The sequence below is a fragment of the Rhipicephalus sanguineus genome, chromosome 5 (assembly GCF_013339695.2).
Source record: "Rhipicephalus sanguineus isolate Rsan-2018 chromosome 5, BIME_Rsan_1.4, whole genome shotgun sequence".
NCBI lineage: Eukaryota > Metazoa > Arthropoda > Arachnida > Ixodida > Ixodidae > Rhipicephalus > Rhipicephalus sanguineus.
Window position 1 is genome coordinate 159,944,744 of NC_051180.1, and position 26,059 is coordinate 159,970,802.

Consider the following 26,059-nt stretch of genomic DNA (forward strand, 5'->3'; position numbering starts at 1 on the left):
CTCGAAGAGCGCGCTTTAAAAGTCGTCCCCCATGCGGATTAGCGCGCCTCGACAGGGCGTGGTCGCTCGTGCGGGCGCTTATCTCGTGATCTTGGTGGTTTGTATGTCTTGCGCTCTGCCTGCAAGTTTCCGTTGAGAGCACGAAGGTCACCTCGCTCACTGCAGCGGCCGCTTTTGCGAAAGGAGCGCGCTGCTCACACAGAAATAAGTTACAAATATGACAGTTCGCGCTCATTCTGTGTATGTTCGTTCCGCGCAGCTCGCCGGCTCGCGGTTCGAGCGGCTCGCCGTTCTTCGCGTAAGATTACAATTTGATGCTGTAGCATTCATTCCTTCGCGCTTGGGGCGAAAGAACGCGCAACAAACGCTAAACTACGTCTGTGAAGACACGTTTCACTTTCGTGTTATACCGATTCCTATGACAGAGGGATCAGCCATGTTTTTTTTTTCTTACAAGTTTTTCTTCGACATCTGATCATGCGCATTTTTGACGTCATTTCCGTGACGAAAATGCGTCAATAAGTCTCGGTGGATCCCGGCATAAAACACTGTCGTGTTAAAAAAACAAACAAAACAAATAAACAGGTGTTATCGTACTGCTCTGAATGCAATTCCCCGAGACATTGCACACCATGGGTCACCACCATATTCGACTAAGCTTCTTGAGACAGCACACTTTTTCACGAGGCACCTGTGCCTGAGTCTACCTGCTTGTGAATCAGTGAAGGTGCGCTTTGGTATCTTTAAGATAACAGTAAATTTTCATTCGTTTGGTTATGCATTACGAGTCTGTTGCATTGCCAAAGACGCATGTATTTTGCCTACTTTTTTAGGCAAGTAGGTGCGCAAATAAAATATAGCATTGTCGTGCCTGTGGTTCTCAGTGCAGTGAGTGAACTAATGTTGTGCGTTGCAGCTAGACTTATTCGCTTTGAGTTCGCACATCTTTATCCCATTACATCTCAAGCTATTTTTGAAAAATTATTTTTAAAATGCCCATTTTTTTAGTGCTTGATTGGATCGGCACGTTGAGCAAATACGCAAACTACATTCTGAATGGTATATTTATCTGTGTAACATATTCAAGCAATTGTTAAATTCTAGACAGTTGGATTCACTCCACTGTGATAAAAATAATATATATATATATATATATATATATATATATATATATATATATATATATATATATATATATATATATATATATATATATATGTCGCCGCCCTATGCGGCCCCACCCCTTCCGATGAAGGGAAGCTTTAAGCCCTGCATAGGGGACATTATTAGCTGTGTTTAACTATAGTGCAGTAATTATGACACAAATGGAAAGGAATTAAAGCGGACGAAAAACAACTTTCCGCTGGTCGGGAGCTAATCGACAAGCATACGTGAAATACACAGGATGAGCGCTGAAATAGCACTACCTTACATGATTTGCCGACTCTAAGAGGAGAAAAGGAAGGCAACGAGTAGCTCTTTTCTTTATTAGACACAAACAAGCGAAGGAAAGAGATGATGAAGCCACGAGAATCACAGGAGGCGTTACTTGTAGATTTTAATTGGAGCACGATAATTACGAGACAAGCGCAAATAAACGTGCACCGAAAAACGCCTAGGCGCGCTGAGAACCGAACCCACAACCTCGGCGTCACGGGAAGCACACTCAATTCCCAACCACCGCGGTGGCTCTGATTACGGTGTTCGGCTGATGACGAGAAAGAGGCGGAATCGATCCCGGCAGGCGGCAAAATGCTAAGGCCCATGCCCTGTGTGATGTCAGTGCAGAATAAAAGACCCCGGGTGGTCGAAATGATCCGGAACCCTCCACTACGGCGTCTCTCGCAGCCTGAGTCGCATTGAACGTTAAAACCCCATAAACCAACTAATCCATCAATCAATTTCCCTCCTCGTTCACTTTATAGCGAGGTGGTCGGCTGCGGCACGTTTAACGCCATTAGGTCGCATACGAGGGTCAGCTGCCTGCTCGTGAAAATTTAACGTACTACATGATGCATGCAATCTGGCAAAAAATTGATTGTTCCATATTCACTTCCATGGCCATCAGTAGCGCTGGCTAACACACCAGGGTTACTACATCCATATAAATACTTAGAAACGTGGACGGGGGAACAGCAGGTAGACGCCGTACCAAAACGATAAAGCACCGCAAGCGTTATGCCGAGCTCGTAGGTTCAGTAACCACGTCCGCTTTCGTTCGCCTTTATCTCGTGATTGCTATACACTTTGGTTATAATTACAAACAACGTCCGCTCAGTCTTCTTTGTGTTAATCAACTGCTACCTTAATAAGTAGAGCACGTCTAGTGGTTTCGATATATACAAATGACAGAATGGGCGTAAAAGGCTAAGAGTAGAGGGGAAGTTTGAAAAAAACATGTCATACATATCCCTCCAATCGCCCATCACAAACGCGCACGCCGCATTCACTCGTTAAACTAATTGGCTTCTTCACTCGAAATGCAGCCGTAGGCGTGCTTATGCGGCTATCGGTTTCTGCGAAAATATCAGGCCGAGAAGTGTTCGCCGACAAACGCGGTTTTTTTCAACACTTACCAATAAAACAAACATCAACGTTATGTCCACATGTGCGTCTCCGCTTACTCGTCACCGCTACGCTTCAGCATGCTTAATGATGTCTCGCCAACGAGGCCGAACACCAACGCCCAAAAAGTACGCCCTTCCGCCGCGTTTTCCGAATGTCTTCCTGTATCAGCACTGGAAACGAATACTTAGTTAGCGATTACTTCACTTCATACAAGGAATCAACAGAAAAGCCAGGCTAACGCTCCTTGTGCTGCCAAACACATCCCGAATGCGCATTTCCTCTTGTCGCAAGGGAAACGTTCAAAACCTCGTAAGATAGGCTGTGTGCACGCTGATGATTCCGAAAGCCGTGTTATAGGCAGGGACGTAGTCATCAGCATTTTATAGCGGAAGAATTGGGGGGGGGGGGGGGGGTGGTATCCGAACCCTACGCTCTAACGTGTGTTTGTACGTGCGCGTGCGTGTATATATATATTATATTATATATATATATATATATATATAATATATATATATATATATATACTATATATATCTATATATATAATATATATATATATGTATATATATATATATATATATATATATCAACACGGGGTTGTTTTTAAGCCCCCTCCTTCCTCCCTCCTCTCTCTACGCCTATGTTTGTAGCAGTAAAACAATTATTCTGATACTTTTTATTTTGCTTGCAGCTCGTCAACATAATCGCGGATATGCAACAAAACCACGCTTCGGCAAAAATTTGTCCGTATGTTCGGAAAACTCACACTCCCGAGGAATGCAACTTGTCTTTAGAACCAGGTATGACAGCTGTTCCCACATCATCGCTTGACTGTTTGTGTTATGTTATTGTGCACGTCTGAAAATGTGTTTTCTTTTCTCTCTCACATCTGCCGTCTTTAGAGATCAAAAACATCCTCATGGACTCCCGGAATTACGGCGAGCTCCTGTACGTTTGGAACGAGTGGCGGAAGGTTGCGGGCAAGCCCATGAAGAAAAATTACCTGCGCTACGTCGAACTCTTGAACGAAGCGGCCAGACTGAACGGTAAGATTACATGACCGGTGGCCGGATTGTTTTCGGTGGATAATTGTAAACAGCGCATCAGAAAACCACGCGCAGGACGCGGGAAATGCCATCAGCTTAAGCTTTTCATTCAATATCTATTGGCAACACAGTGGTATCCTTACCATTATACTCCTTTATGGAGAGGGGCGGGGCGCAAACCGATTTAGCTGTACTGAGGGACGTACACAAAGTGATTGCTGTGATCACACCTTGAACTTCATTCATGCAAAGTTCATTCTAGCACTATGCTACATGTACAGAATAAATTGAGGTTCCCAGAGCAGGGCTTCAGCCCTCCCCCCCCCCCCTTACTCCGTCTGTCGTTGTTCACTTGGCGGGGGGGTGCGCAATCTTGCCCTTCCGCTCCCCCGCTGTAACTGACGCATCTAGTCGGCAGCGTGAATTCATAAAGAAATCCACATTAACGCACAGCTGCGATCAAGAGCAACTGGAACTCGGTATCTGTGGCCCAGCTATCCTCAAGTGCTTTCCAGCAGCCTACAAAGGGAAATACAGAAATTGGATCAAAAATGTGCTCCGAACTGCCCTGTTTACAGCGGCCCGTTTACTGATCTCTGGGAGTGACACCTCATACTATACCAGGGATCCAGTTTCATCACATGCAGCAGCTACTCCCGATTCATTGGCCCGCAGATTGACGCTCGGCGCCTGCACTTCATGTTCGGCTCTCTGTCATTAAACCATCCACTTCGTAGCAGTGAAGTACGTGAGGAAAATCCGACTTACTCACGACAAAATTTGCTTACGGCTGTCCACAAAAGAAAAATGCGGGAAGTTTGCACAAAGTCACGCAAAGCTTGGCACAGCGAAGCACGGTGCCGTCGCCTCTCGCTGGGCAACCTATTTCTCTATATTTCTCTATAGAGGTAGAGCCGGGATGAGCGTTTCTACACTCCCAGAGCATGTGTGTGAGTGTCGCCGTGTGTCCGCACGAGGGGCACGTGTCGCTGGGGTACGCGTCGTAATAAAGTTTTTCCAATCCAATCTCTATAGAGCTGTGCGGCTTTCTTTGTTTCTGTTGTAAAGAACGAGACAGAGACAACGCCCGTTCCTGGGCCAAGCTGTTCTATTCTCCTCTCGTCTTTCTCTTCCTCTGCCCCCCGAACTCTCGCGGAAGCCGCCGAGCCCCAGTGGCGCTCTTGCTCTTCACACTCGGCCACGCTGCGGACCTGGCAAACAAAAAAGAAACAACAGTTCAGTCCAAACGGCGCAATCTTTTCTTGAAACGCGACACGTGCACTGCGAAGTTATTTCTCTTCCGCCGGTCGAGTGCAAAGTTTGGATCCGCGGTGCTAACGCGCCACGTGTTCTCTCCCAGGCGTTCGGTGATTGTGAAGGGCCCCTCGAACTTCGCGAGTAGCTTCTTGCCCACACAGCTGGCGCCCCTTTGAATCCACACCTCGTCTCCGATGTTGTACGTCGGGGCATGTCGCCGGCGGCGGTCATAATTGCACTTTTGTTTCTCTTGGGCTTGTGTGGCTCTTTTCCTCGCCGCAGCTCTGATCTTCTGGCAGGCGTCCGTACGGCTGTCGTGGCGTGTGATGCTAACAGGAGCGTCTAGCTTGAGGACAGCTTTCAGTTGTGGCAGCTTCCCATATACGATTTCGTACGGCGTCGCGCCAGTCGATGTCTGCACCGCCGTGTTAACCGCATAGCCAGCAGCTCGAAGGTGGACATCCCAATCGGCCTCTCCTTTCTTCTCTACTTTAGTATACGGAGCGAGTCTTGCTTGAATAGTTTGATTGGTTCGCTCGATAAGGCCGTTTGCCTGGGGATGGAACGCAGATGCATAATGGTGCTGCACCCCCGCCTTAGAGAGGTACTTGTGTAGTTGCCGGCTACGGAATGTTGTTGCGCGATCAGATATCAACTTCTTTGGCAAGCCATGCCTCCATTCAAATCTTCGTTTCAGGAAACCGACTAGATGGTCAGAGGCAAGGGATGGTACGGCTGCCACTTCCACGTATTTGGAAAGATAATCCACAGCCGCAAGAATATAGTGGTTTCCAGCAGATGTGATGGGGAACGGCCCTATGTAGTCGATGCCTACCGTGTGAAATATCTGATCGGGTACCTCAACAGGTGTCAACAGTCCTGGCTGGCACCCTGGCAGTCGCTTAAACTGTTGGCACGCTTCGCAACTGGCGACGTAAGAGCGCACATTGCTTTGCATTTTCGGCCACCAGAAGCGTTCTTGTAGTTTGCGGAGCGTGGCTCGTTGTCCGATGTGCCCTCCTTCGGGGTCGTCATGAATGGCCCGTAGTATTTCGGTACGCAAACATTTCGGAACGGCCAGAAGGTAGCGTTCTTCCGAGAGGTCCTTGTGCCACTGACGACGGCAGAGCACATCATTGCGTATTACAAACATCGGGTTTGTTTTTGTACCCGTTACAGCCGCAATGATTGGGGCCAATTCCTTGTCCTCTTGTTGGGCTTTGGGCATGTTTGCTTGAGCGAAGTAGATGTGATTCTGCCTACATCCGTCCACACGGGTGAGAGGGTTGCGTGACAAGGCATCGGCGATATTGTTCAAGACCCCAGCGCGATGACGCACGTCAAAATCGTACTCTTGGAGCGTAATAATCCACCGGGCAAATTTGTGCTTGAGCTGCTGCTTGGAGAACATCCATGTTAAAGCAGCATTATCTGTTACCACGGTGAACCTGCGTCCAAACAGATAGTGCCGAAATTTGTCGTCCACGCTCCACACCACCGCCAGACATTCCAGCTCATTGGAGTGATAGTGGCGCTCGGTATCGGATAGCTTCCGGCTGGCATAAGCGACGATGTGCTCGACGCCGTCTAAATCGCGTTGAACGAGCACTGCCCCTAGACCGACTTGGCTAGCATCGGTGTGGACTTCAGTGGTCCAGTCATCATTAAAGTGACTCAATACTGGACAGAGAGTGAGCTTCTGCTTTATCGTCCGAAAAGCGGTGTCTTGCGCATCGCCCCATTGAAATTGGACGCCCTTCTTGAGGAGATCGCTCAGGGGAGCTGCAATCGAAGCGAAGTGGGGAATAAACCTCCGCAAGTACGACGCCATGCCCATAAATGATTGAACCTGCTTCAAGCTGGTTGGTGTGGGATAGTCTGACACTGCCGCGATGCGCTCCGGGAGTGGCTGTATACCGTCAGGAGAAATATTATGTCCAAGGTAGGCTATCTTAGACAGACCGAACTGACACTTGTCGCGGTTCAAGCGGAACCCCGCCTCGTAGAGTCTGTGGAGCACTTCGTCTAAATTTCGGAGGTGTTCGTCCTCGGTGGTGCCAACGACCAGGATGTCATCCAGGTAGACCACGCAGGCTCGGTTCTTGAGGGAGCCTAGGACTGAACTCATCGCACGCTGAAATGTACTGGGAGCCGTTCTGAGCCCAAACGGCATGCGATTGAATTCATATAAGCCTGATGGAGTGCGAAAAGCTGTCTTGCTTTTATCTTCTTCTGCGACGTTAATCTGCCAGTACCCTGCACGTAAGTGAAGTGACGAGAAGAATTTGCAGTGGCGAACTGTATCAATGGCGTCGTCGATACGGGGTAGCGGATAGGAGTCGGGCGTCGTACACTTATTGAGCTGCCTGTAATCTACGCAGAAGCGCATGGATCCGTCTTTCTTTCGCACGAGCACGACAGGGGCTGCCCAAGGACTTGACGAAGGCCTAATTATGCCTGCCGAGAGCATCTCGCGCACTTGATCTGCGATAACGGCGCGCTCCCTCTCAGCGTATCTTCGCAACGGCACGCATATCGGGGAGTGGTTGCCCGTCGGTATTCGATGCAACAACATTTTAGTGCCCGGGAGATCGGCTGTTGAGTCGGCGAATACCGCTTTATGACGAGACAGTATATCACCCAATGCAAGTGGACTAGGCAGCTCACCTCGCGGCGTTGGCAGGGCCGTCGCAGTAGTCTCGGTAGACGAAGACCGGAGCTCAATGTGGCCGCGATCGATGGTGATCTGGATGTCATCTGACAGGAGAAAATCTGTTCCTAGAATCATGTCGGCAGGCAGGTCCTCGAAAACAGGAATGGCTGGGAGAAACTTTGTCCCCGCTGTCGTTCGGATGTAGACGTCAAGCATGCCCACTGGAGTCACGCTGCCTCCTAGTCCGCGAAGTGGTGGCTGCGTCCACGGGGAAATGGTGTCGGGAGCGTGACGCCGGTGCAGTGCCGTTCGTTCAGCGCCGGTATCCACGAGCGCGGACAATTCGCCGATTCCTTCGACATGTACTGGTAACAGTGGTGTTTGAAACGCCTGCTATTGAATCCGGGAGTGCGGTTGTTGGCGGCATTCCTTGGCGCTGTGTCCAATACGGCCGCACGAAAAGCAACCCCGTCGCGAGGAGGTGGGTGGCGGCGGATCGGGCTGCTGAGGCCTGCCGAAACTGAGACGACGTCGAGTACTCTGCTGGAGTTCCGCGGCCTTGTGAGCGAAGATAGTGGGTGAAGTCTCCGGAGACTGAGAAGACAGGATGGCCGCATGAGTAGCATCCCACATTCCGTCGACGACGTACTGACGCGCTGCTGGAGACTGCCACGTGATCCTACAAGCGCTTAGGAGCTGGAGCTGGTCATAAATGTAGTTGGTGACGTCTTCAGTGGGAGCTTGTTGGCGCGATCGCATCCGCATGAACTGGTCATCATATGATGATGAGAGCGGGGTGAAGGCGCTCACCAAAGCTGCACTCCATTCCGTCCAAGTGTGGTGATGACAGCCGTCGTACCGTTGCCATGCTTTGGCCGAGTCGCGCAGTCGGCTTTCGGCGAACGACAATTTGACGTCCTCAGGCCATGATTGGTGACGGGCTAATGTATCGATGGCTTGCAGCCAGAGGGTTGGGTCGTCCTGAAACCCTCGAAATTCAGGAACTTCAGTAAGATATGGCGAAGGCAGCGCTGGACGTGCCAACGCTCTTGTAATGCAGGCATTGGTGTCCTCGAAGGACTTCCTTAAGGTAGTAATTGCCTGCGTGAACCCGGCAAAGTCGCAGGAAGCCGCATTCGAGGTAGGACTAAGTACCTCTGGCATGGATGCAGGGGCGTTTGTGCTGTTGTTGCGGCAGTGAAGTCCGAGGGAGCGTGGACAGCGTCCCTTGGGACCGAGGTAGCGTCCATCTGCAAGGCAGTGGAGTAGGCGACTTGAGGTACGGGGAAGCCTTCCGATGATCCGGTTGGTACAGGAGGGGGGTTGAGCTCGAAGCCCGAAGCCACCGTAGGAGAAGGAGCGGATCGCGAAAGGGTGCGTCCGCTCCGTAGGACGGTGTGCGGTTGCAGGTCGCCGAGCAGAGGTTCGTCGGTCGTAGGCTGCGCCATTGTAAAGGACGAGATAGAGACAACGCCCGTTCCTGGGCCAAGCTGTTCTATTAATGATGATGATGATGATGATTTCCTTGATGCATGGCTCACACCCACTCTGGGGGATTGGCCAAGAAACGATTAATTTTAGGTATAAGTGACCACATATGATTTCTATGACTAATGAATTATAGAGTAGTTAGAAAAAATGCATAATCCTCATTTAAAATTCCGAATTAAAATCGCCCTGATTCAATTAAGAATTTTTGTACAGCGGAACAGACATCCCGGTGACAGTGACCTAATGAGGAGGCTCCCAAGGATAGAATATTAGAAGTAATGAAATCCAATCTAATTCGATTAAACGCTGCTTTGATAATGTTTTTCCTTAGTAAATTGAAACGGTTACATGATAAGAAATAATGTTCAACTGTTTCGTCCTGGTTACAAAACGAGCAGAGAGGGGAGGGAGCCAGACCAGATCTATACATATAAAAATTTAGTTTTGGAACGCGACATCGTAATTTAGTAAAAATAACTTCATCTTTTTTTGTTGAACAGAAATTCCTAGGCCAAGGGAACAAGAGGTGTCGATATTCGTTTAGATGAGTGATTAATGTTTTGCCGGTGTCTTGAATTATGGCACGCCTTCTAAATCTGTCACGAATTATGAGTGCTGTTATGGGAATAATTGAGAATATGGGACCACTGAGAGCGGCTTTCGCCAGAGAGTCCGCCATTTCGTTCATTTTTATCCCTTTGTGTACCGGTACCCAGATTAATCTAATTAAAGTTACGTGGGTGGGAACAAGAAAATGAAAAGTACGTGATAATTGAGATTCGGTATTTGCAGCGAGTGCGGAACACAAAGATAATGAATCTGTAATTATTGCAACTCTTGAGGTTGATGGGGTCAGCTTTCGTAAAGCCATAATTACCGCTAGAAATTCCGCCGAAAATACTGATAAGAAATCAGGAAGTCTTATTGAAAATGACCAGTTGAAGGTCTCAGAGAAAATACCAATGCCAGATTTTTCTTCGGATTGTGAGGCATCTGTAGCTATGATATTTGTCGTATGTATCCCCTCTAAATGCCTTTGGAGTAGGCCGTTTAATATCTGGTAAGGCAAATTTTTGGCATGATTTGGATATATATTGTCAAAAATGATTTTAAGGTTGTGCTTTTCCTTGTCAATGGAAGGAACTTCACTCAGTTTAACATCTAAGGGTCCAATAAGTGCTTGTACGTAACTCACCTGTGGTGTATGAAACCGAGGCCAGTAAGATTGAAAAAATAACGCTGGGTGAGACATGAAAATAATTTTTAGTTTTATAGGATATTCATACATTTTTAGAAAAGTTTGTACCGTTAGTATCCTAAATCTGCACAAAAGAGAGGGTAATCTTGCCTCTAAGTACAGGACATTATTGGCTACGAATTTCGGGAGTCCGAGGCATAACCTTAGGGCCTCGCTTTCCAGCAGTACAAGTGGACGCAATTTATAAGCTGGTGCACCCGAATATAAAACACATCCGAATTCTAATACTGGGCGTACATACATTTTGTATATCATAATTAGTGCGTCTCTTCGCATCCCCGATCGATTGTTGCAAAGTCTTCGCAATACTCCTAGCGCTCGTACTCCTTTCTTTGTTATGTATTCAATATGTGTGTGCCAGAGGAGACGATTATCATAAATTATTCCCAGATATTTTACCGAGTCCACTTGTGGTATGTTCTGCAGGTTGCAAGTTAGTGTTATATTAACTGGGTTATCCAAAGGGAAAACTATCACTGAGCTCTTTGAAACATTGAGACATAAATTGATATCCTCTAACCAATTTTCAATGGCGCACATATACGTTTGTAATCGAGTATATAGGGAATGTATATCAGAGTCGGACGCAAAAAATGCTATGTCGTCTGCATATACGTATGTGTATACACCATCATGGCTGGGAATATTGCTCAGCAATACATTAAAGAGAAGAGGCAAGGTGACTGCTCCCTGAGGAACCCCTCTGGACTGACAATGTATACCTGAAGAATGACCTTTTAGTGAACAATAAAATTTCCTTCCAGTTAAAAACTCACTAAACCACCTCACTATATAATTAGGGATATCATTAAAGTTTAATTGATCCAATAATATTTTATATTCTACACTATCGTAAGCTTTTGAGATATCCAATGTTACCAGGGCTGCTATTTGTCTGTGACGGCGCGCTAATTTAATTCTGCTCTCCAAATCCAAATGTGCATGCCAAATAGAACATCTAGGTCTAAAGCCAATTTGGAAGGGGCTGAAAATCTCTTTCTCCTCGACCAATTTCATAAGACGAGCATAAATAATTCTTTCTATTAATTTAACCAGATTAGAAGCTAGCGCTATTGGTCTAATATTGTCAAGGGTGTATCCTGCAGAGTTGTTTTTAAGAACTGGAATTATTTTAGCAATTTTCCAATTAGAAGGAATCCATGAGCATTTGACAGAATGATTAACTATAGCTAGTAAAATATCAGGGGCCTCCCTAAAAAGGATTTTTAACATATTTGTAGTTATTCCATCAGAACCTGGAGCGGAATTGGGAAGTCCTTGCATTACCGTGGCCAGTTCAGTCATTGATATCTCGTTGTAGTCATCACTCGGCATTGCAACTTTAGTGTATGGTGCTTCCTCTGCCCCCCGAACTCTCGCGGAAGCCGCCGAGCCCCAGTGCCGCTCTTGCTCTTCACACTGTTTAGTTTTCTCTTTCCCTTTCTTTTTCTCTCTTCTCTCTGTTTTTCTGTCATTTTTATGTATGTCTCTTTTTATTTCTCTATCTCTCTCTTTTCTATCTTTCTCTTTCTTTCCTATCTTTGTCACACTCTCTCTTTATTCCTTGCTTTCTTCCTCTTTTTTTTTCACTTTCTCTCTCCATATTTCTTCCTTTCTCTTTCTGCGTTTCTTTCTATTTCTCTCTTTTTCATTCTCTATATGCAATGTCTTACTCTCTCCCTTCCTCCTTTCCCTCCTCCCCGCCCTCACATCTCTCCTCCTCCTCCTGATTTCCCTTTTCTACTCCCTTGCTGTACGATACTATATACAAGGCTATGTTATGTTCTGTCAGCGTGCCTGGATAGCCGAGTGGTTAAGACGCTCGCTTTCGGATCGTGGGTACGCGCGGGTTCGAATCCTCCCGTCTCATGAGGAATTTTTCGCCCCAACATTTTCTCTTCATTTACATCTTCCTTTCTTCCTGTCTGTCTGTTTATTTATTTTGATCTTTCTTCGCCCTCCTCCGCACCCTGACATATCTCCTCCGCCTTGTGCTTCCCCCTTGCTATACGCCGGAGAAATCGACGCACTTGTTCGGGGAGCGAAGCAGAAGAGGACGAAGAGAGGGCGTGCCGGTTCATGATGATGATAATCTTGGGTCACGACATTTTACGCCGAGCTAGAACAACTTCGCTATTTAAAAAAAAGCACCACAGCGTTCGATCTGCTTCTTCGTCTGTGGATGGTGGCGTCGCTTTCTGCGCATAATTCGCTAGTGTGGTGTCACGCACTGCATAGCTACAGTGGGCCAATGTCGCGGGGGTACAAGAAACATCGCATCTTTTGCTAATGTGACTAGGTCGTGCCTTGAGAGATTTTGTTATAAATAGGCAATACATCATGCGCATGTAAAACATGTTTGTGTGTACCTTTCGTGTGCTCCTTAAACTTTGTCGGTATTCAATGAAAGAGCACGTTTGCGGCCACACGTTGATCGGCGTTTATGGTGAGCGTATGTTTTCGTGCCATGCATGTTCTCCTCAACCTTTAATCACTTGGCAGGTTTTTTTTTTTAGTGTGAAGCATTTCTCTGCGAACTTCTGCGACTTTAAGCGTATCTATCTATCTATCTATCTATCTATCTATCTATCTATCTATCTATCTATCTATCTATCTATCTATCTATCTATCTATCTATCTATCTATCTATCTATCTATCTATCTATCTATCTATCTATCTAGCCGCCCACGACTTTGTGCTCTGCTGGTCTTTCGTTAATGGGATGTATACCAAAGTTGATATGGCATAACAAGACTGTAGACGAACATAAATTACAGGTCATAACATGAACATCATTACTAGAGGCCGGATGTTTAGGCACTAAAAAAGCTCGTTTTAGGCGCCAAAAATAGGCAGGCAAAACAACGTTTTAGGCTTCCAAAATAGTAAATATAGGCACAATAAATTTTCACATAAATGCAAATATTTTGAAACGAAGACGTGCGCGAGCTCTACCTACGAAAGGAAAACAAAAATGTTATTGCTTAAGATGTCACAAAGGCGTTAAACGTTTGAGTATAGCGATGCAATGTGCTTTGTCCCACACGGTTCGCAGAACACGGTCTCTCCCGTGTTCTGTACGGTGAGTCAAGATTCCACTGTTGAATCAACACACTAGGTGTCTTCTCGGCATGACTGAGAAGGGCAAAGCACGAGCAGATTGCCAGATCGCTAAACAGCAGAAGGGAGGAATTCCTCCTATTGTCCGGGTCGAACTCCGTAGAGCCAATTTCTCCCCTGCCAGTGAATCACTGGCGTAGCCAAGGGGGAGAGGGGGTTCAGCGCCCCCCCCCCCCCAAACGTTTCAGTTTTGCATGCGTATATATGCACGCATGCATACAAGCGCACTTACGAACATGCACAGAGTATGGTTGACACCCCCTCCCCCCTGCCTTCCAAAAAAAAAAATTCTGGCTACGCTGATACAGTGAACGCTTTACAAGTTAACTTACAAAAACAAAAGCCGCGTGCACATCATATTTTCCTTTCTTTTTATTGCGATAGCAATTATATGGACAGTCTCGGCTCAATTTTGCCGTCGCCGTCGCCGTCATACACCGTATATGTATAAGTATGTATATGTATATATATAAAAAGCCCCAAAAAATAATTCAGAAAAATGCTCCCGAAGCGCGGAATCGAACCAGGGACTTCTTGCTCCGCAGCGAGTGGCGCTAGCCACTACGCCACGAAACGCAGGTCCTCCACGTAGGTAACGGCGAGCGTTATATACACACCATTTACCGCTGGAGGACTCAGAGACGGCTGCGCTTATAAGCGTTTCTCCATTACCAGCGAGATGGCGTTAGAAGAACGACGGGCGCATTTAAAAGTCGTCGGCGAGCTTGCTCGCTTCTTCTTATTGCGCAGGGAGAACCTTGCCCTTCCGCTGTCTGCTCGCGTGGTTTTCTGGTGGTGAGGGGAAGAGGGTTGTTTCAAGCTTTCACCGTGGTATCCGCGCTCATGTTACGGAGCGTACGGAAGTCACTCGATCTCAAGGGACGCCGCTAAACGAACAAACAGATGATGAGCGCGAACTATCAAGTGTCACAGCTCGACACTTGAAGCACGCTAGTTTTCTTCGCTGCTTCGGCCGCCTTTTTTTTTTCACCGACTGTGCTGTGAAGTACTGTGATGTCCCGGACACTCTATGCCATATGCTATGGGGATGCATACAAAACCCTAGCACCGCTAAACTGACCGAAGAGCAGTGGGAGGTCAAGTTATCGGACAAAGACCTGAAGAATCAGCGAAGCCTGGTTCAACGGGCACGAGAGATGGCGAAGGCCCGCGGCTACCTGGAATAAGGGGGCCGCCCACCTTGGGCGCACAGCGCGCTTTCTCCAAATAAACGTTTATTCTCTCTCTCTCTTCACTCTCCTTTCTGCTGACGGCTTTCCACGGTCTCGCATTCGCGAACCGCGCACGCCATGTCTCTGCGGCGGCGAATGTGCGTGTCCCACTTCACGGCTGCTAGCAGTTGCTTCCGGGAGTTGGTTGAACTACAGGACTAGGTTGAACCCCATAGTTCCGAGCAGTCAGTGTTGCGCGGTAGCATGAATAACGGTCTCAAACTGCTCTCGGGAGCGCAAATTGAGGCTAACTAGTGTTAATACAAGCGCCAATTTTCAAAATAGGCATTTATAGGCATTTGGGAGCATTTAGGCACAAACGCCAAATATAGGCATTTATAGGCACTATAAAAACACTATAAAAGCCTTTCTTAACCTCTAATTCGTGCTCATATATCAAAGTGGCACGATACGAGCGCAAGGAACAAAATAAGCATTTGCCTGACATCCGGTCTCTAATTCATTACATGCATCTCATGAACGGCATGATTTATACGCCACGGTCTTGGTGCTCTTGTGGCCGTTTCATTAACTTGATATATACCAAAATGGTGTGGCGTGACAAGAGTGTATGACAAACATAAGTAACAAGTTCTAACGTGAAAATCACGTACCGCATGTCATGTACAGCATGACTTACATTAATGGTCTCGGGGCGCTCGCGGCTGTTTAATTGAATGCATATATACCAAAATTGGCATGAGAAAACATTTCGGTATGACGAACATAGGTTACAGGTGTTAACATGAATATTGTCACATGGTCGTGACGTCGACGAAGACACCAGCCGGCGTGTTCGAGATGAAACTCTTTATTTGGCCGAACTTGTGGCCGGGAAATGAAAACTCAAACTACAGCAATACACGCCGTACACTGACAGCGGCGAACTGGGCGTCGACCGTCGATAATCTGTCCTGCGGTAAGGCGCGTCGGCATTTATACAGGCAGCATCGAACATTCGAGCCTTATCGCTGGCGGCCGCGTTAATTCGAGAATAATCTCAACTGCTCTCGTTTGCGCGCTCAAGCTTATAAGAAGTTTCTACGATAATCTGGAAGGTTTGCAGACATTAGGGCGTGGCTTGTGCAAGGCGGCGGCTATGCGTGTAATGGACTAGTTACATAAAAATGACAAAAAGAAGCACGCGTGACAATATCATGACGTGCATGTCACGGACGGCATGATTTACATGCGACGCTCATGGTGCGCTCGCGGCCGTTTAGCTAGCTCGACATGTACCCACTGGGGTAGTGCGGGACATGACTGTATGACGAACATAAATGACAGGTGGTAACATGACATGTATGTCATGTAGGGCATGACTTACATGCCACTCTCATGGCGCGCTCGCTGACGTTTCGCTAGCTTGATACACACCAAAATTGGATTTTCGGGGCGTGTCTGTACGACGAATATAAATGACAGGTGGCAACATGACAATCATGACATGCATGTCAGATAGGGCATGATTTACGTGCCACGCTCATGGTGTGGTCGCGACCGGTTGGCTAGCTTGATACGCGCCAAAATTGGTATTGCGCTACGTGACTGTAAGACGAACATAAATGACAGGTGGTAACGTGACAATCATAACATGCATGTCATGTGCGGCATGGCTTACATGCCACGCTCATGGTGCACTCGCGGCCGTTTCGCTAGCTTGATATGGACCAAAATTGGTATTCCGCGTCGTGACTGCATGATGAATATAAGCGACAGGTCCTAACATTCAAATCATGACATGCATGTCATGTACGGCATGATTTACATGACACTGTCTTGGTGCACTTCCGGCTGTTTTGTTAATTGGATATACAGGGCGTCCCAGCTATCAGGCAGCACGATTTTGAAAAAAGAGGAACGGCGTTACGCGAAGCAAACCTACTGCATATTGTTCCTAGCACACTGGAGTAGCCACTGCTACTTTTTTCGTTAATGAGGTTTGATTAATTAGTCATAATTATACTTGTAACTTGAAAAGTACTCCCCAAATTGTCTACATGTCAATGAGGCGTATGTAGGCATGTTCAAATGGCATCTAACTGCGCTACTTTCCACAACGTGCTAAGTGCGCGCTCATTTTTTCCGGTTGATCAAGAAGGCCCGCGAAATATGAAAAGTGACACGTGAACAGACTGTTGCGCGCGTCGGGAACCAGCGCCCTCAAAGAGGCTCCCATGAGGTAGACAGTATCAAGGAAAAAATGCAGAAAGAAAAAAATATGCGTCGCCCTATCTCCACTCCCCGGCCTAAGAAACGCACCGCTTGGTTTTACAGAGTCAGGCCGTAATCAGAACACCTGGCCCCGCCACGGTGGTCTAGTGGTTATGGCGCTCGACTGCTGACCCGAAGGTCGCGGGATCGAATCCCGGCCGCGGCGGCTGCATTTTCGATGGAGGCGAAAATGTTTGAGGCCCGTGTACTTAGATTTGGGTGCACGTTAAAGAACCCCAGGTGGTCGAAATTTCCGGAGCCCTCCACTACGGCGTCTCTCATAATCATATCGTGGTTTTGGGACGTTAAACCCCAGATATTATTATTCAGAACACCTGCCGCGTTATCAGTGAGAACAGTCGGCCGTGAGATATGGATAATGATTGTGACGTACTATCGAACGCAATGAATCCCAGCGAAATTGCACGCATATCGTTGGCGCCCGACCTGTATATAGCCTTGCCAAAATGCGGAACGCTGTCTCTCGCAAGGAACAGACAAAGCGGTTGTTTGCGGTAAGCTTATTTGAGGATGCTGGTTTCCTTTGCGGGTGGGAGCGTATTCACGTGTTATTTTACAGCGAAAGCTGTTATGAAATCATTTCACCGGCCGTTTTTGGCGCCGTAGTTGTCCGCCGCCGCCGGTGCCCGTAACCACTATCGCTCGAAATAGGAAAAAAAAACGAAATAAGAAAAAAATTCCAGGATGGAACGAGGTTCGAACCTGGGCCCTCTGCGTGGGAGCCCAGTATTCAACCTATGAGCCATGCCGGTTTTTTTTTTTTTGTCTTTATTGCAGAATGTAACATTCAAACAAAAACAAATACATCCATGCCGGTGCTTGAAACTGCTTTGCAAAAAGGTCCTATACAGGCTTCATGTCGGGAAGGAACAACATCAGCATATGCAATATAGCGTGGTAGAAGAGTAAAATAAGCACCAAGCGTAGCACAACGCAAACTCTGTAATCAGGCGTCACACAATGCGAATTGCGCAACGAGAAGGTTGTTCAATGCTTCCAACCCATTACGAAGGGCTCCGCCATAATTCTTCATCGTCATCAGGCACAGCATCAACAAAGTGCGCATAATGCCTTACATGCGTTTAGCACGTACCACGGCTCTCCGTAGAATGACGAAAAATGGCATAATGCCTACTTTCCTACGTCTCAAAAATTACAATGATTTATAGCATAGTGGGTTCCTCGCAAGTGCACTTGTATTAGTTGCCAAGGAAGCCCATAAGCGCATGATCCATTTCCTCGGGGTCTCAGTAAAGTTCTTCGCCCCCCCCCCTCACCTCTCTCTCCCACGTCAACGTATGTTATACAGCATGGCGGGAGAGGGACATAGCGACCGGGCGTCACCCAATGAAAACTGCATAACTGGTGCGCCGTTTAAAGCTTCCAACCAATTACAAAGGGTTGAGCCATAATTCTTCATTGTCATCAGTCGTCGCGTCAACAAAGTGCACATAATGCTTACAGACGTGTAGCTGGCGCCTCGCTTCTCCGCAGAATAACGGATAATGGCTTAGTAGGCGCTTCCGAACTTCACAAAAATTGTGATTTATGGCGTAGTGGGTACCTTGCTAGAGTACTTGTATTAGTAGCCCCAAGAGAGCTTACAACGGTGCTTTAGAAACGCCGCTCTTCCAGCTTTCGCTGTGACTGTGCTGCGGTTTCAGCGCAGGCCTGGCGTTTTTTCATATTTCGCGGGCTTTCTTTATCAGCCGGAAAAAAATGAGCACGTAATTAGTACGTTGTTAAAAATTGCGCAGTTAGATGTCCTTTGAACATGCCTACATACGCCTCATTGACATTTTGACAATTAGGCGAGTACTTGTAGAGTTAGAAGTATAGTCACGACTGAATAATTAAACCTCATTAACGAAAAAAAATAGCAGTGGCTACTCCAGTGCACTAGGAACAATATGCAGCAGGGGGTTCGCTTCGCGTAACGCCGTTCCTCTTTTTTTAAATCATGCTGCGTGATAGCTGGGACACCCTGTATACCAAAATTGGTATGGCATGATATGAGTGCGTGATGAACATAAATGAAAATTCATGCATTGTATGTACCAGAATATACATTGCATTAGCATGGTATATAATGCCACGGGGACGTGACGTCGACGAAGGCAGCAGTCGGCGTGTCCAAGATGGAACTCTGTATTTGGTCGAACTTGTGGCAGAGATACGGAAAGTCAAACTACAGCAATACACGCTGTACACTGATAGCGGCGAACTGGGCGTCGACCGTCGATGGATGATCGCTGGGACGCGCCGTCTTTTATACATCATGCATCGAACTTTCCACCCTTATCACTGGTGGTCGCGCAAGCTCTGGAATAATCTTAAATATTCGCGTCATGTGCGCAATCTTAACAAAATGATCTACTAAAATCTGGAATGTTCTCAAACGTTCTGGCGCGGCTTGCGCAAGGCAGTAGTAACACGTGAAAGGGGGCGATAACGTAAAACATAGAAAGGAAGAAGCGTGTGTGGCAATACCATATTGTACATGCACACATGCATGCATGACAAAGATGTGATATATAGTGGACTAGATGTCATGACATGAATAGCTTCATTTGCCTCAAAGACAAAAAAGGCGATATGTATGCAGCTGTTTGCTGGCTGCTTCGTAATACATAGATTCCCACAGGGCGTGGCATCTGCCGATTTTTTTCTATTTGGTCTTTATCGCACCTTTGTTGGGGAATGATCCCAACACTCTTTATTATTAACCCTATATTGTTTGCCCCAGTTTCGGTGTATATCAACCTAGCGAAACGGCCGGGAGCGCGCCATGAGCTTGGCACGTAAATCATGCCCTACACGACATGCGTGCCATGATATTCATGTTAACACCTGTCACTTATGTTCATCATACAGTCACGTTACACGATGCCACTTTCGGTGTATATCAAGCCGGGGAAACGCCGCAAGTGCGCCATGAGCTTGGCACGTAAGTCATGCTGTACATGACATGCTTGTCATGATTTTCATGTTATCACCTGTTATTTGTGTTCGCCACGCAGTCACGTCAGGCAATACCAATTTGGCGTATATCAAGCCAGCGAAACGGCCACGAGCGCACCACGAGCGGGGCATGTATGTCATGGCGTACATGACATGCATGTCATGATTTTCATGTTGCCGCCTGTCACTTTTGATAACCATAAAGAAATGTCGCGTCGTACCAAATTTGGTATGTATCCATCTAATTAAACGGCCGCGAGCACCTCGAGACCATGTCATGTAAATCATGCTCTACATTACATGCGTGTCGTCATTTGCCCGATAGGACCTGTCAGTTACGTTTGTCATACACTCTTGTCAAGACATACCAATTTTGGTATATATCAAGTAAACGAAACGGCCGCAAGAGCACCAGCACCGCGGCATGTAAATCATTCCGTTAATGGCATACATGTCATGATTTTCATGTTATGACCTGTCATTTATGTTCGTCATAGAGTCACTTTATGCCATACCAATTTTGGTATACAACCCATTAACGTAACGCCCAGGAGAGCACAAAGTCGTAGGCGGATAGATAGATAGATAGATAGATAGATAGATAGATAGATAGATAGATAGATAGATAGATAGATAGATAGATAGATAGATAGATAGATAGATAGATAGATAGATAGATAGATAGATAGATAGATAGATAGATAGATAGATAGATAGATAGATAGATAGATAGATAGATAGATAGATAGATAGATAGATAGATAGATAGATAGATAGATAGATAGATAGATAGATAGATAGATAGATAGATAGATAGATAGATAGATAGATAGATAGATAGATAGATAGATAGATAGATAGATAGATAGATAGATACGCTCAAAGTCGCAGAAGTTCGCTAAGAAATGCGTCGCATTTAAAAATTAGTGGTATGTATTCGAGGGATTTACACTCAGCAACTATTTAGAGCGGTTTGTTTTCCTCCGTAGTGCAAGTGTGTGTGTGTGTGCCGAGATTCAGGTAAAGTGCGCAGTGCTTAACCGACTGAACAACCGTCCGCTACCAGAACAATAAATTCAATGCCAGTGTTCCAGAAGAAACTCCAGAGCTTTATTCGCGCTACTAGGTTTCTGAGCTCTACAGGCACCTTCACCATATATAGCTACAGTGCCGAGAACGTGAAAAGTGGGACGCATATGTCCCGTTGTACAACAAAGGGTTTAATGGGCACTGACACCGATTTTCGAAGCTCACTTTACCTCGCCATGCAAATATCATGTATACAAAGACTGCTCTGAGCAAGTGCGGGGCTTAGAAAATGCTGATAAAATGTTTTATGTTGACATTAAAGGCAGTTTTCGCTGGCGCACCAACTCGACACTGGCGTGACGTCAGGTTACAGTGTCAATTCTGGCTGCTTCACGCACCAGTATAGCTAGTTGTGATGACGTCATGTACCAAAGAATGCAAAATGGCCGCTTGTGCGTCAACAACGGAGCCAACGAGTAGAGCGGCCTCGGAAACCTCGGAATATCTTCCACGAGCACGTCATGAGAAGTTCATACCGCGTCGTGACGTCAGGGTACAGTAGGAACCCAAAGTAGCTTTAAAGACATTATGTAAATAATTTTTCCAGGGCGCACTCACGCTTACCAAAGCATTTTCTAGGCCCTTGTGCGCTTGGCCTTTCACTGGACGCAAGAAAACAACTGAAAATTTTCGTGTCAGTGCCCCTTTATCAGCACCGCCTGCTACGGCTGTTCGGTGTACGCGGTTATCGTAGTTCGTGCTCGCCTCTTTCCCTCTCCCTCTTAACTGATCTCCTTCCCTTGTGCAGGGTAGCCAACCGAAACGTTCTTGCATTCATATGCATTCTCTTCTGGCACTCCAAGTTACATACTGTACAAAGTAAAACAACGTGCTGAGCTTGTCCAAGTGGAAAGACATGTGAAAGTGACGAATTTTATATCTTTCTCGCAGGCTTCCAAGATGCGAGCGGCATGTGGCAGGACGTGTACGAGTACGACGGCCTCGAGAGTAACATGGCCAGGATATGGGAACAGCTGTTGCCGCTCTACCAGGAGCTGCACGCGTACGTACGCACCAAGCTGCGAGCCATCTACGGCGCGGACAAGATATACGAAGATGGACCCATCCCGGCGCACGTGCTCGGTACGTTCCCCGCATATGGTGCACGTACCAGGCTGCATATTACAGGGGAGCCGTTAAAGCCAAGCATGAAACTTCCTCATCCGTGTCGTACGCAGAAGCTGTCTATAACTAGCCTAGCGGGTTTGTGCCAAGCAGCCCCTAGCATAGCAAAGACATATATAGTATAGTATAGTATAGTATAGTATAGTATAGTATAGTACAGCGAGGGGGTGGGAAAGGAAAGTGAGAGTCAGGAAGAGCGATGTTAGGGTAAGGATGAGAGAAAGGAGGACAGGATAAGGAGGGGGTATCTATGTTAGTGTCTATGCTTGTGCAATCCTGGGAGTGCTAGCCAGCGGCACTGGCTAACACACAAACACAGATGGCCAATAAAGTGGATGGGAGAGCAACCTCCGCTGTAGCTCAACTGGTAGAGCATCGGACGCATATATCCGAAGGTTGTAGGTACGGTTCATATCTGCGGCGAGGTGATTTTTCATCCACTTCAACTGGTTTTAATTTACGTCATAATTACTATACTGTAGCTAAAACGTGCAAGTAATGTCCCCGTACCTTTCTCAGTCTCATTGTCTGTTGGTTTCACTATGTTGTGTCTAACAAAAAAATTACAGCATATCCACGGGTGAATTATGAAGAGCTTGGGCGAAGCTCCTGAAGCAATCATGGTCTCGGGATCGGCTTCTCGTTGAGCCCGTTTCGCAGCGGCGTCCTTGGCGCGCACCGTCTCGGGATCCGCCTGGCTGCAGCCAAGCGAGCGCCGGCCGCTGCGCATCGTCCATGCACCCCCAACGATCCGACACGTACGGCAACGATCCAGGAGGAGGAGAATGAGAGAGGCGCTCGCTCCCCGCGCATCCCCGCGCAGCCTGCGCAGCAGCCAATCGGAGAGCAGCGGTACTTCTAGCGCCATCTAGTGTCGATTCACACAAGCGCCATATTGCACACAATTCTATTGGACCAACGCCATCTAGGAAATGAGACGAGGAATGGTGATGATGACACGGACAGAGCCATATATACCCTTCGGGAGAGTTTGGCGATTGTTTCATCTCGCCGCTCTCCGAGCTCCGCCCCAGCGCCGCCCTCTTCTCGTGACGTAAACCCTCTCTCCTCGCCGGCGGCGGCGGGCGGCAGTGGCGACAGCACGGCGCGGAGATCGGCGCTGCCGCGCAGGAGAGACCGGAGAGACGCCGGCGCGCCGCACATACACGATCGCTGAGGAGCGCGCGTAGGTTACGAAGCTCTTGTGCAAAGCCGCGCGTATTCATGGCGACTGCTCCTCGCATTCAAGCGTGAATTTGTTGCGTGCGATGGGCTGCTGTTGCGCGGTTGGCTGTTCAAACAGCAGCGCGCAGGGTTTCCGCCTTTTTAGGCTTCCGAACGAAAAGTAGCGACGACGCCTTTGGATCAGAAACATCAGACGCAGCAAATGGACCCCGACTGACTGCTCCGTGCTATGCGAGATACGTACTTGAGATTTGGCTTGAATATTTCTGGTATTATAAACAGCGTACCATTAACACAAACTTAATATTTGTTGTGCAATGAGGCCCTTTCAGGCGTACAAACTTTCAAAATAATTTTGTCACGCTGAAAAAAAGGAGTTTTATGGTTCGCGTTTCGATCGCTTGGGCAGATTGAAATTTTGCAGCGATCACGCCATAAGTGTCGAGCGTGATGTGTTGCGTTTACGTAATTTATCGCGTAAACTTGGTGTAAATTTTGGTGTATATCAAGCTAGGGAAACGTCCGCCAGCGCACCATGAGCGTGGCACGTAAGTCATGCTGCACACGACACGCGTTTCATGATTTTCATAATAACTCCTGTTATTTATGTTCGCCATACACTTTTGTCAAGCCATACCAATTTTGGTATGTATCAAATTAACGAAAACGGCCGCAAGAGCACCAAGACTGCGGCATGTAAACCATGCTGTACATGACATGCATGTCATGATTTTCATGTTATGACGTCTCATTTATGTTTGTCATACAGTCACATTATGCCATACCAATTTTGGTACACACCCCATGAACGAAACCGCCAGGAGAGCACAAATTCGTAGGCGGCTAGATAGGTAGATAGACAGATAGATACGCTCAAAGTCGCAGAAGTTCGCTAAGAAATGCCTCGCATTTAAAAAAAACCAAGATAGACGAAAACCCACAGGTCTTCATAGCTCAAAAAATCACCGGTGATCACGATACTCCCTCATGCGAATTCTGAGCGCAGCTTTGTGTTGAGGCAACGCGAACTGTGTTTGAATTTCTGGCTATCCGCATTGGAACATTCGTTACATATTGCCACAGAAACTGCCAGTGCTCGAGTGCTACGCACGCCACTCTGTGCATTGCAGGCGTCATCGACATCCCCGTCACGACAAGCGAGACAGTAGCAGCGCACCCACCAGCCCTGCATGCGTACGAGCTCCGACCGAAGGGCGAGCACGCATGACGGAGGAAGAAAACGATGTTAGAGGCCAGTGGCTCGTGGTATCGACGGAATACACGTTCGCTGTTTTTCGTCCTCGTTCGCTCTATCGGTTACGCCGACTACGCCAACGGCGATGCCGCACAACGCAGGAACAGACGCCTAAGAGCTGCGCTCTAAAACCACAGCGCGTATCGTAGAACGTCGTGGACTCGAATCGGCGTGCACAACTCAGTTCCACGATGATTTCGACACGTCTAATTCACTCCATATCCTTCATTAAGCTTGTATAACAATGTTCTTGCACAATTTCGCTTTCGCAATTTGTTTAGGAGCGCTAGATTTCACGAATGAACAGCGCGTACATAGCCTCAGCCGTTCGCCAGTCGCGCGGAAAGACTATATATGGCGGACGCCGCCGGAGCGGAGGCGTGGCGGTGACGTGAACAGCGTCATCGCCGCGCCGCGACGTCACTGCCCCGCCCATTCGCCAGACTCTCCCCATCGACGGCTCTGGACACGGATTGTGTACAGCGCCATCTAGAATATCGTCCCTGAACTGCAGTATGCATGTACTTCTATGAGACAGCGCCATCTGCCGTTTACGCCGGACAGAGATACTGCCATTTACGCCGGACAACGGAGACGTGACAAGGTTAGACTAAGAGGAGCTACGCCCCTAATAGAAGGAGCCCTCGATCAATCTTTCGTTCATCATGGCATGGTAACAAGGAGAACGCCATGGAACAATTTTTATCGAAATTTTTTCGGTCTCCAGCACCACGCGGCGCATGCTGCAAACTGTGGTGGGTGAGCTCGATAGCGATTATACGCCTGCAATCGAGGAAAGCAAACAAGCGGAGCTGCTGCGACTCGTGTTCGTGCGCTGTGCTCCGCCGCGCATGCGTGCACGACACGCGCATGCCCTGCGGCTCGACGCGACGTTTTCGGGTCTACTAGTTGCCGCGAACGCAGTGCCGCTTCTGAACGATAATTCCTTTTACCTCGTAATAAGCGTACTATACTGAGCGCTAGGACAAGGAACACGTGAGCGCGTGGCTAATAGCCTCAAACCCCATTCGGCCGATACAGGGATGGCGCTGTCAAAAAAAGTTCTGTGCAAATGATACCACCAGCGCAAGTGGGTCTCTCATCACGATATAGCCCCCTTGAAGGTGAAGCCGGAGCCCTGCCAGTCTTCAGCAACACCAGGTGCTTGAAAGCAAGGCTTCGATTCGAAAAATTCACCGACGATTACAATACTCCCTAATGCGAATTCTGAGCGCAGCTTCGTGTTCGGGTGACGCCAACTGTGTATGAAGTTTTGGCTATCTGCAGTTGTAGCAATGTGACATTCTTTACATATTGCCACAGAAACTGCCAGAGCTCGAGTGCTGCGCACACCACTCTGTGCATTGCAGCCGTCGCAAACCAAGCGAAACTCCGACAGACCCGTTAGGACCAGCGAAGCCAGCCGTAGTGCACGTGCCAGCCCAGCATACGCACGAGCTCCGACCGAGGGGCCAGCCCGGATGACGGAGGAAGAAAGCGAGGCCAGTGGCTCGACCGTGATATCGGCAGACTCCGCGTTCGCTCTCTGTTGTCGTCGTTCGCTCTATCGGTTACGCCGACGC

The 26,059-nt window shown here is 47.6% G+C and overlaps 1 protein-coding gene across 1 annotated transcript in view; it reads left to right on the forward strand.

The window, feature by feature from the left end:
* The window catches only part of LOC119395040 (angiotensin-converting enzyme), a 168,648-nt gene that overhangs the window by 29,387 nt on the left and 113,202 nt on the right, over positions 1-26,059 (forward strand). Inside the window, exons 4-6 of the mRNA XM_037662333.2 lie at positions 3,260-3,368; positions 3,471-3,614; positions 21,803-21,994. Coding sequence (XP_037518261.1) covers positions 3,260-3,368; positions 3,471-3,614; positions 21,803-21,994 — 445 coding nt within the window. The remainder of the gene's footprint in view (positions 1-3,259; positions 3,369-3,470; positions 3,615-21,802; positions 21,995-26,059) is intronic.